We start from the raw sequence: 12,718 nt of genomic DNA, 5'->3' as shown, positions 1-12,718 counted from the left end.
AATTGGGCTCAAGTTCTATGTTTGGCTCCATAGCCTTCTTTTTTACCTTAACAAATAAAGAGACGTTTCAAAGGTCATTAAACATACATTAACAACGGGATGTTTCAAGGGCCACTTACTATCCCAGCCAGCTAAGCAGTCCTTTACTGCTGAACAGAGCTTTCAATTCTTATGAAAAATAATGCTGTGATAAACATCTTCATACATAAACGTTTGTCCATATTGAATTCTTTTCTCTTTTTTTTTCTGAATTTTTTTTTGAATTATTTTCTTAGGAGAAGTTCTTAAAAGTTAAATTACTAGGTCAAAGGGAATAAACTACTTTTTAAGGAACACAGCACATATTATCAATTGGTTTTCCAGAAAGTTTCTATCTATATTTTAATTGAATTTAACTTCCAACAAGGCTATTTGACTAGGACAAATACATCCTTTACCACCTTTTGGAGTCTGGGTAAAAGAGCTATGGAAAATACAAGAAACATCAGCGTACAAAAGGAGATTTCAGCCTGCATCAGCATGACACCCTGAAATGCCCTTCTATCTTGTTCTCCTCATCTGTAAAATGAATAGGATGGACAAGAGGGTCTCTGAAGTCCCTCTTAACTCTAATTCCAAGAGAAATAATTTTTAGAATTATAAGTCTAAATTATAAATCAGTAAGAGAAATTATCCTTATTGTTTAACACGTTCTTCTTAACTCTAATTCCAAGAGAAATAATTTTTAGAATTGTAAGTCTAAATTATAAATCAGTAAGAGAAATTATCCTTATTGTTTAACACGTTCTTCCTTTCTCTGGCCTCTACACTGGTCGGAACTGATTCTAATACACACACATTCAATTACATGAGAGTGATTTACAGCACACACACAAAAAATCACAAACCCAAAATCTTACTTATTCTTTACTGAATCCTACACAAATACCTAACTTCAAAGATAATAGTGGATATTTGATATGACATTGTTGGTTTTAAAGACTAATGCAAAAAATATTAGAAGAAAAAAATTAATACCATAATCTTCAAAACAAAAAGATATTTAAAAAATAAAGTTAAAAATATTATACTCTGACCCAGCAGGCCAAGAAGATTATACTATGTTTACCATAAGCTACTAACAATACAGGAAGATGTCCAGATTCAATTTATGTCAAAATATTTTATAAAATTCTTTACATATTATAAAAATAGTATATACTCTTTTTAGAAAATGCTAAAAGTATAGAAAGCAAAAAGTTAGAGGAAAAAATTGACCTCCAGTCAAACCCCCAAAGACAATCCTTGTTCAGACCCATGGCAGAAATATTTTCAATTATGAGGCTTCAAACAAAGAGGTTTTTTGCATCAGTAAGAAAATTCAACAAACTATAACAATGTCTGCTGAAAAACAGACTTTACTGTAAATTTCAGTGTAATGATTTTAAGAAATATTTTCTGCGCACATTCTTCTAAGGCAGGTCTGTTTTGTTTGTGATTGGTTTGTAAATGTCATTGCTTTTTAGAGTGAACAGCCCAATAAAAGAGAGTTTATGAGTTACAGACCTTGAAAAGTCAGTAAAACAATATAATCACTCAACAACTGTCTTTATCTTGCCACACGATGAAGCAATTAGGAAAAGGATTAATTAGTACTCTGCATTCTTGCAGCTTCATTTGCTCCAAGACTTTTATTTTTTATTTATTTTTATATATTTTTTGGGGGGGTGGCTCCAAGACTTTTAAATAGAGATTCAGTAACCACTATCGAGAGAGAGAACTTGTAATTCAAGAACAGGAAATAGCACTGAGTTTTCCTCAGAAACCATCATGTACTAAACAATTTTTTAAGAAAGGAAAAAATATATATATATTTCTAGAAAAAACTCACACTTCTCTTCCTACCCTCAAATAATCTGATTACAGCTTCTATTTCTAAAAAAAAAAAGCATCTATTCTATAAAAATGTTCATTCGTCAATAATAATGTGACAAATCGATGGAACACAGATCACAGGCAAGGTAGAGGTTATCAGCTGGCTCTGACATCACACAATCCTGCTCTGGAAACCTGGGCCTGCTCTGTCCCTCTAAGGGCAAACCAACAGATATTATGGTCCTGGTCCCCATTTTAGTAGGGAAGACAGACCATTAATCAATAAAGAAATAGGAAAGAAATAAAGTGCTGAGAAGTATCAGGAATTAATTCAAGTGCCAGGAAAGACATCTCTGAAGAGTAATAATTCTGAGATATGAAGATCAGAGGGAACCAGCTTGGAGTGTTCTAGGAACTGAAAGAAGGCCCACGAGGCCAGAGCTGGGTGGGTGAGGGAAACATTAGTGCATGACAGGATCAGAGAAGTCATGGGGCTGAGTCATGCCCAGGATTAAAGGGCTGATTTTATTGCAAGTGTGATCAGAAGCCACTGGAGGATAAGACTGATGACTAATAAGAACGTGCAGTATAAAAAAACAAACAAAACAAAAAAAACAACGCATACTAAACTTTCTTTGGGTTATTTGTATGGAAATATGTTAACATAAATGTTCCAGACATTACATGAAATTTCTAAAAATCTTATATGTTCTGGTATAATGTTATAAGGCATAATTCTAGTTATTACTTGAAAATGTATATCTCAGAAATAACTAAATTTCCTTCTCAACAGCATTATTATGAACTTACATCAAATCTTTAACTGTGGTCATTTTTAAGTCTTTTGTCATTTACAGACAGTTCTGGGTGTACTCTGATGCTTTCGCAAAAATGTTCCTATAAAAGGGTTTCATCTTCAAGGAATTCAAGGAAAAGACTCTGACAAGTACAGGTTTCTGGTAACTGACTACACTGCTGAACTGAATGAATAAGCATTTTCAGAACTCTACTGGAAAACTGATGAATTCATAAAAGTGCTAACAAAAGATCAAGATGAAAAAAATTAATTACACGGGACTGAGTGAACTGATGAGGATGACTATAGTTTTTGTGACTTTCTGTTTGAATAATAATAAAAAAAATCCCACAAGGACTCAGAGGCAAAAAATATACAAATCAATTTTCACTGCAAAGTAAAGGAGCTGTTACCGTGGAGGATGACTGCACTGAATGTCAATATTATGACACAGTATGAGAGTGTTTCGTGTTTGGTAATTGCAATCATTGTTGCTTTTGTTGTGGTCATCCATTTACAATGCTTGGTGTCAGTTTATTTATCTCTTGTAAAAATAAAATACAGTGTGTGTGTATGAAAAAAAAAGCCACTGCAGGAGTTAAAGGTTAGCGTGATTTTGTGTTTGTAAGAGAGGAGTGTGCCTTCTGTAAGAGGAATATAGAAAGCTGACAGATCAGTTAGGCTGCTGTGTGTGACTTCTCTGACCCTTGGGTTTTATTACCTAACAGGGATAATTCAAAAGGGTTATGGAGAGTGTCAAATGAGGTAATGCATGTAGAGCTCTTAGCAGGATGTCTGGTATACAATAAACAGGCAATAAACGGTAACCTGAGAATGGTGATCGGGTGGGAGTTGATTTTTACTATTTCATGGACCGGCTGGTACAGCAGCCACCACGTTCCCTACCTGCAGTTTCCTCTCTCATGAACCACCAATGGAGCAGGACATTCACCTCACCCCCAACCTTTACCCAGAAAACCTGCCATACTCACATGTATCTATTTCCGTCTGCACCCCTTCCCCTGTCCCCTCTGACAGAACTCCCAGATTCTTAAACCTGATGCACCACTTCGAAGGTGCCAACCTGTGGTTTGCAGTGAATTAACTTCCGATCGGTCATCTTCTTCCTACGAACAACCTAAGACCCTTCTGGGACATTCTGAACATCTCAGTGAACAATGACACTATAAAAGAGTAATGCACTTTCTTTATATACACATTTTTTCCATCTTCTCATCAGAGGAAGAGTCAACACCATAGGGGAGAAACCAACAAAGTACAGGATTAAATGAAGTGACTAGTCACAGGATGGACTCCAGACACCTGGGGGCCAGCACCATCCTGCTGAACCTAAGAACCGGGACTCTGATGGCCTGAAGGGAAACCTCACGTGAGGTCTTTCCCTCACTGGCAATCACTGAGAAGCACTAAAGCTGGTCCAGAGGAGTTTCCTGAAGGAATCCCAAAGACACAGGGTAAAATGTCTGAGGAGATGGCAGGGAGGTGGAGGACAAAGTGTGAGTGGTAATAACCAACCTCCAGGACCCCCTCCATCCTCCTATTCGTGAGCTGCCTGGTTCAGAGGCAAAGTACCTCAGACACCTGGGTCACTGGATCTGCCTGGGTCCCTGCCCTGACTCTTGGGAACCTTGAAGAGTCCACTGATAGATGTATCCCTATCCTAGATGGTAGCCCCAGTTTTGGGGGTGTTCTGACCACTCATTTCTACAATGATACAGATCACATGATATCAGATTATGTCCCGCCATCTGCAGACCTCTTCGTTTCTTAACAGAGGCACAACTTGGGAGCACGACTGTCTGGGTTTGAATCCTGGCTCTGAAACTTAAACTCACGAGCTCTAAGGCATTGGTGGCATTACCTGCCTGTGACAGCCTCACCTGAAAAAGGAGCTATTATAGAACCTATCTCACAGGGTCACCCTGAGAAGTAAAGCCATTGCCATATAAGCATTTGTTCAAAACAACTCTGCTCAATACTCTGTAATAACCTAAATGGGAAAAGAACCTGAGAAAGAAAAGATACACGTATATGTATAACTGAATCGCTTTGCGGTACACCTGAAACTGACACAACGTTGTTAATCAACGATACGCCACTGTAAAGTAAAAATTCTTTAAAAAATAAAGGGAGATGCAAAATGCAAATCAACAACAACAACAGACAGACAAGTATACAACACCGCCCCTCAAAAAAAAAGTATTAGGGTAAGGGTAAACAGAAATAACATGAAGGGAGGAGGTGTATGAAAGGGAAAGAATGATAATACTTTAAGCCAGATAGAATAAATACCTTTAAGACTTTCCCATTTTTTTTAATCTCCCCCCCTCATATGTAATTAAATGGGTCTCCTTTCCTCAATAAAGCAATGGATTTCTGCTTGCTCCAGAGAAAGAGGGAGGGAGGAGTGTGAAGATAATCGCCTGAAACTAGAAAAGCCTGACAAAATTAGTTGTCAGTCTGTGGGTCTAAGAATTTGTTTTGCTACTTTTCTTCAGTTTTCAACCGCTGAACAAGCGTCAAATAAGACCGCTCTGAGGAATGGTTATAAAAACATTCCTGGAGCTCAGGAAGTACTTGTAACAGAACGACACTGATTAGAATATTTTACTCTACTTAGGTCAGCAATTATACTCCGTCTGACTCACCTTCCCAGCATCTTCTAGTTCTTTCTTATCTTTCAGTGCTTGTCCAGACAGCATTTTCATTTCAATAACTCCTGCTACTGCAATGATGGGTACAATTGCTAACAGTAAAAGTGTTAACTGCCAGCCATAGATTAAGGATATAACAATGCCTGTCCCAAGATTTGCTATATTCTGGGTAATTACAGCAAGCCTGGAACCTATAGCCTGCAAAACAAACAAAAAAAACACTGTCAGAGAGACACTTTCATATTATCTTTAAAATCCATGCTTATATATTTTTTTAAGGATTATGATAATTCCGCTTCGTGAAAATCTCATCTCCTCGGTTATGAAATAAAAAGTAAAGGTTTACTTGTAAGTCTATTTGGTTTCTAAAATGCGGATCTCCACAACTCCAGAATAAATACTAAAAGTAGATCAATCATTCAGAGTTCAATTACATATTTCTCTCTCATCTGAGTTTTTAATATCAAGAAAATTTTCATTAAACGATGACACCGTGATCCCTAATGCAAACTCTGCAAATTAGCAGGATAAAACAGTCTGACAGTTATATTCAACTGGGACTGTTGGAAATTTCCAGTGTTAGATAGATACATAACTACCCATAACTTAAGCCTAGTATTTGTCATTGAGGGTATACAAACACTGGGTTGGCTAAAAAGTCCGTTCAGCTTTAAGTAAAAATAAAAAACATTTTTCATCTTCACGAAGAACTTTATTGAACAATGTATTCACTAACTGAATGAACTTTTTGGCCAACCCAACATCTCTTGGCCTATTTCAGATGCTTATACTGTTTAGAAAAAATACACAGAGCTGGGCTTCCCTGGTGGCGCAGTGGTTGAGAGTCCGCCTGCCGATGCTGGGGACGTGGGTTCGTGCCCCGGTCCGGGAAGACCCCACGTGCCGCGGAGCGGCTGGGCCCGTGAGCCATGGCCGCTGAGCCTGCGCGTCTGGAGCCTATGCTCCGCAACGGGAGACACAACAGTAAGAGGCCCGCGTACCGCAAAAAAAAAAAAAAAAAAAAAGAAAAGAAAAAAAACCACAGAGCTGAAAGTTATGGAATTTAAATTTAGAATATTAAGCAGGCATCAGAACCTTCAGCTTATGCGCCAAAGGGAGCCTGATTTTCAGGAGCATGCAGTTATTTCCAACTCAAAAGCCAGAAGTCAAAACAGAAAGTCAATTCACTCCACTACTCTATACTTCTCTCCTTTACCCTGGAAACACCCCATGCCCTCAAGCCTTTCCGAATTGCCGCCCTGGCCCCTGGATCTGCTTTTTTGGAAACGGCCCATGTTTTTTCCACTCCCCAAAGGTCCTCTGCCTGAGGGGGGCCAGTCTCAGGGAAAGATTATGATGCAGTACAGTCTAGAATGGTCACTGCCACCTCTGTGACTTTGGACAAATTCTTTCCAACCCCCAAATGGGCAGGTACATTGATTAATAACTAAAGCTTCTGTCAGCTCTGAATGTTTAGGACAGAATTCTCTACAAGCCCCGTGTCTCAATATCGATCCTCTGAAATCATTCAACACCTATGTTGATGTAAACACCAAACCAGTAATTATGGGAAAGTGCTGTTAAAATAAACTACCAGTAACTCTACACATTAAATTCTATACCAGGGAACTGCACCAGGGCTGAAAGAAACAGCATAAATAACAGAGCGTTGATTTTTATTTGATGCAGTCACTGAGCTTATGATAAAGGGATGTTTAGACAAACTTGGTGTCAAAGAGTAGAGTGGTCTTCAAAGCCAGCTCTCTGTATCTGCACATCTCAGAGTCAAAGATTCCAACCTGGAGTAAGTCTGTGGCACAGGGATCATCGAGACTGTTCCTGTGCTCAGTATGTACAAGTCCTACTCAGAATTCATTTCCCACAGCACCTGACTGAGAGAAGCATTCAGAACATCCCCCAAGCTCACGGCAGACGAATTACCCCAATACCTAAGGTTTCACAGATATAAATGTTCACCTGTGGATGGTAGCCAAGGCCACAGAAATAAGTAAAATGTATCACAGATGACAAATTCTTCTTTAGCGTACATGAAAGATGATCTAAAAGACCTAGAACCTTAAGCTGGAGGGAAAGTAAGCCCCTTGGCTCAATGTGATTTAATGCTTCCAGGGACATTGCACTGGTTACCAATCTTTAAAGACTGACACTCACTGTCCCATCATCTATTCCGCACACAGAGAAGGTGTCTCTAGGACGCTCCACGGGAGAGCATGGATTATTAGTAGGAGCCAAGTCATTTTCATTTTGAAAGTAAGAATGAGAGTAGGTAATACTCCAAAACCAGAGTCCAAGAGTGAAGCAAAACGCTTTAATACCCGAAACCCACTAAGACTCTCCTCACAGTGGCTTTATCCCACTGTGCTATCACATACTTGTAACACTTGCTCTCCCACTCATTTTTCTCCCCATCTTTCCCTGTTTTCCCCTCTCTGGCTATTTATTTCCTCCTCAAAGCACCATCGTATGGCTTGAAGTCCAATTTTAATATATGTGTGCTTACTGGAGAAAAAAAAGCCTATTTCCTGAAACTCCTTTTGAAATTAAGAACATTTAACTTCATCTTTCCCTCAAATACCTTCTCCCGGGGGGGGGGAAATTTTTTTTTTAATACATAGCTGCTTTTGACTTCTATATGGCTCTCATTTGCTTTTTTCTCAGAATTCTAATCCTTACAGGAAAATTAAATTTAAAAGCCCACAATTTCATAAGCAAAATATTTAAATATATTTTCTTCTGATTTACGGTTAGCAGAATTAAGCTACTTGCTCAAAAATACATCAGAGAAAATGTTTCATTGATGGTGAAATATGAAAAAAATTTAACTTAGATAAGCATCATCACTAACTATATACACAAAGACTTGAGCTCACCCTGTTTTATGTGGCAATGATCTTTGACAGGACTGCTTGGCTTAGATATTTATATACATAAAAATTACACTACTTCCTACTACGAAATAGATACACACACACGTGTGTATGTATATATGTGTGGATATATATGTATAAATGTATATACATAAACACATGTATCCACCATCATAAACAGGTCAGCTGGTCCCATAAAGGGGATTCACCTGTCCTCTCTCAGCCAATTTGTGGTAACAGCTATACTGGGCTTTCCTGGTTCCAATGATGCTCCCCAATCTGATTGCCTCTTCTTCCCTGGTCTCTTTTTTAGCCACTTTTACATTCTGGAGAACAGTTCTGACTCAGAGTGGCTGGCTCATACAAGGTGTGCAGGTGTCATCCGTGCTACTGGGGCCATGAAAGTGGGACTTGGAGGAAACAAGCGAGAAGCAGACACCTGATCCAGATAGGCAATTAAGCAGAATGGAGTTCCTGGATGTGGCCGAGGGCCTTACAAACAATACTGCAGAGGAGAAGGACTGAGCACTAATTCTACAAACACAGGAAAGACATGACTTAGAGGAATTAGGAAGGCCTGACTGCCAGTGCACAGTGTCCAGACAGCATCTGCTCAGGGTTTGGCTGCAAGGGGCTGAATTAGTGTGTTTCCTCCAGGACGTGTCCCCCTGTGCTAAATGGGATGTGGGACGTGTGTGTCGGTGAAAGCACGTTGAGTGCACACGACAAGGTCTATGTGAAAGGGATACTAAAGTTATGGCAGCAAAGTTTAGCTAGGGAATTCATGACTGAGGAAATTTCAGGACACAATTTGTCCCCGGTGATCACCATCCCCAGGAAAGGCTCTCCCAGGGAGCTAGCCGAATGGATTAACCCCAAGCTTGTTGATTCTTATGCTAATTTAAATAAAAAATAAAACAGAGTAATACGTTACGTCCTCCTCCACCTACCAACCCATTTCTCTGCCCCATTTACCAGAAAATCCTGTAATGATTTGTCCAACTGTGTCCTAATCCTCTTTCCATCTTTCTCGTAAACCCAATCCCATCAGGCTTTTGCTCCCATCGCACCCCTGAAACAGTCCTTGTTCGAACCATAAGCACCTCTGGGTGGCTACAGCATTGTACAATGTTTGCTCGTCTTACAAGCTTATCAGCAGTATTTGAGATCCTAGACTGCTCCCTCCTTAAAATGCTCTCTTCATGTTGTTCTTGGACACTGCCCTTCTCCCTCACTGGCCACTTATGCTTGCTCTTCTTTGCTGGGTCATCTCATAGCCCTGAGCTCAGGGCCCAGACCTTGCCATCTTCTCTATCCTCCCACGCTTCCTTGTCTATCTCCTCCTGCCTCATGGCTTTAAAAGCCACCCATGTGCTGAAAAATCTCCAAATGTGTTTTTCCAGACCAGACTTCCCTGCTAACCTCCAGACTTGCAAATCCGTCTGCTGTCTGGACATCTCCGCTTGGATGTCTACTGTCGGCATCTCAAACTCAACACGTCCCAGACACAACTCTTTCAACAGGCTTCCCGGTTTCATTAAAAAGCAACTCCATTTCTTCAGTTGTGCAGGTCCAAAATTTTGGAGTCATCTTTAAATCCCTTTTCTCTAATATCTCATACCACATTCAGCCGGCCAACAAATTCCGTTGGCTGTACCTTCAAACTATACCCAGAATCTGATTTCTTGTTATCACTTTCACTATGACTTTCCTATTCTAAAACACTATCTTCCCTTCCCCTAGATGACTGCAATAGACTCCCTGCCTCTCCCTGACCCCTTCAGCCTATTCACACAGCAGCCTTTAAAAATTTCAGATCATGGGGCTTCCCTGGTGGCGCAGTGGTTGAGAGTCCACCTGCCGATGCAGGGGACACAGCTTCGTGCCCCGGTCTGGGAAGATCCCACATGCCGCGGAGCGGCTGGGCCCGTGAGCCATGGCCGCTGAGCCTACGCGTCTGGAGCCTGTGCTCTGCAACGAGAGAGGCCGCAACAGTGAGAGGCCCGCGTACCGCAAAAAAACAAACAAACAAAAAAAAACTTTCAGATCATGTCCCTCCTATATTCAAAACCCTACAATGGTTTCTCATATAATTTCAGATATGATGCTGATCTCAACTGTTATATGACTTTCCCTTTCACTCATTTTATTCCAGCCACACTATCCTCCTTGCTGTTTGGGGAACAGTTGTAGAAATAAATGCTCCAACCTCAGGGCCTTTGCACTTGTTGATCCTTCTGTTCAGAATGTGCCACCCTAGACATCTACAGGGCCGGCATCTTTCCCTCCTTCATGCTTCTTGAATATGTTGCCACATCATCGAGATTGCGGCCTTCCTTCCCCGACAACCAGCAAGCCCCTACCACCATATCCTGCTGCCATTTTCTTCCACAGCTCTTATGACAATCTGACATCCCATAAGGGCTCAGGAAGGCCATGGCTGTTGTCTCTTTTAGGAAGTTCCAAGTTATTTCAGGCAGTGTACGTTCTGTTCTGTTAGATTCTGCACAGCTTGAGCTAAACCTCAATTTCTGTTGATTTGTTTGCTTTAAGTATTAAAGCAACAATGCTCAAGGTTTATATTGAGATTTTATAACTGTATCTGCTTCCACATTCATAACCTAATTTATTTTTACAGAAGCCCCATATATTAGTTATAAGAAATGTAATCATAGTACTCTTACAGAAAGATTAAAAGCTAAAGATTGCTAAGGTTCAAGGGAGGGAAAGACATGGCAGAGATCACATGCTTTTTTCCCCCCAAACTCCACATCATCCTGTAGATTTTTGTCATAAACAGTTGTAGTTAAAGGAGAAGTTGTCACTTTATCCACAAATCAAAATCTGCTGGTTCAATAGTTTCTAGTTATATCCCTTAAAGAGATTCACATAGTAGCAGACTTTAAGTTTTATAGTCTGAGCAAGTTGTTCCTTCTACCCTTGTTTCAATTTTTTCATGCTCTTTGCATTTCTTTCAATCTTTTTTTTTTTCACATCTTTACTGGAGTATAAATGCTTTACAATGTTGTGTTAGTTACTGCTGTACAACAAAGTGAATCAGCTATACGTATACATATATCCCCATATCCCCTCCCTCTTGCGTCTTCCTCCCACCCTCCCTATCTCACCCCTCTAGGTGGTCACAAAGCACCGAGCTGATCTCCCTGTGCTATGCGGCTGCTTCCCACTAGCTATCTATTTTACATTTGGTAGTGTATATATGTCCATGCCACTCTCTCACTTCGTTCCGGCTTACCGTTCCCCCTCCCCAACCCCCAGGCCCTCAAGTCCGTTCTCTACGTCTGCGTCTTTATGCCTACCCTGCCACTAGGTTCATCAGTACCGCTTTTTAAAATTTCACATATATGCATTAGCATATGGTATTTGATTTTCTCTTTCTGACTTATTTCAAATCTGTATGGCAGACTCTAGGTCCATCCATCTCACTACAAATAACTCAATTTTGTTCCTTTTAATGGCTGAGTAATATTCCATTGTATATATGTGCCACATCTGCTTTATCCATTCATCTGTTCTTTCAGCGTTTTTAAGATTTTCTTTGCTCCCCTCTGAACTTTAGTGCCCCTTAACTTTCTTACAGCAACTACACACATTCTTTTTTTCAGTAGCTATTATAATTTTCTGGGGGTTAGCAAAGCATTAACACAGACTGAACCTTCATGATATGATGATAAATACTTCCCTTTCTAAATAATTATCCTTCCACATGTACTTTGTTAATAGCACGAATAAGATGGCAAATAACAAAACAAAGCTTATAAGCTATCTATATACTATATAGTACATGATATTTAAATAGTTAACATTTTTTGCCATAAGGCACTTGATATATTGCATAGGTTAAAGTTTGAACATTTTCTTAATGATGAGAATTAACTGTAGGGAGAAAATTAGTTTCACGCTGAAATTCAAAATGGCCCATTAGGATAATCACAGCAGAAAGGAGGCAGTCAGTACCCCTTGAACTTGAGCAGCATCATTGGCCAGCCTGGTCGTCAAGGCTCCCGTGGTGTTTTTAGGGTCGTCAAACCAGCTCACATCCTGTGATACAGAAAATGATTTCATTATCTTAAAGCCCGATGTTTGAGACCCTCAGCTCAGAAGGCAGTGACAGGGTCAGGTTTATTTATCACTTATCCTCCTACATTAAGCAGTCAGGATTTGATACTGAATAGACAAGAAAGGGACTTAAGAGACAAAGTCATAAATAGACCATTTCATTTGTCAAAGCAACTTTTTGAGTGCCTACTTTGTTCCAAACATAATTTTTAAGTGTTGGATCTATTCAACAGTGAACAAAAAAGACAAAGTCGCTGATTTCATGAAGCCCAGATTCTAGTGATGGAAACCACAGATAAAAATATACCATGCCAGGTGATAATAAATGATAGGAAGAAAAATAGACTGGGGTAGGAAGGAAAAAAAAGTGAGGAAAGGCACTATTTTATAGATTGGGAAGGGGAGAGAGAAGTCCTCTCTCAGGT

The 12,718-nt window shown here is 39.8% G+C and overlaps 1 protein-coding gene across 2 annotated transcripts in view; it reads right to left on the bottom strand.

Annotated features, from left to right (window-relative positions):
- ABCB1 (ATP binding cassette subfamily B member 1) overlaps positions 1 to 12,718 on the bottom strand; it is a 106,031-nt gene that overhangs the window by 18,415 nt on the left and 74,898 nt on the right. For both annotated transcript variants that reach the window (XM_082662564.1, XM_082662565.1), the window contains 2 exons: positions 12,192 to 12,275; positions 5,320 to 5,523 (listed from right to left, as the gene is read on the bottom strand). In XM_082662564.1, the coding sequence (XP_082518690.1) occupies positions 5,320 to 5,523; positions 12,192 to 12,275 (288 nt within the window). The remainder of the gene's footprint in view (positions 1 to 5,319; positions 5,524 to 12,191; positions 12,276 to 12,718) is intronic.

The sequence above is a fragment of the Grampus griseus genome (genome assembly GCF_964374135.1).
Source record: "Grampus griseus genome assembly, chromosome: 9".
Taxonomy (NCBI): Eukaryota; Metazoa; Chordata; class Mammalia; order Artiodactyla; family Delphinidae; genus Grampus; species Grampus griseus.
The sequence above is the reverse complement of the archived record's forward strand: the minus strand, read 5'-3'. Positions and strand labels throughout refer to the sequence as shown.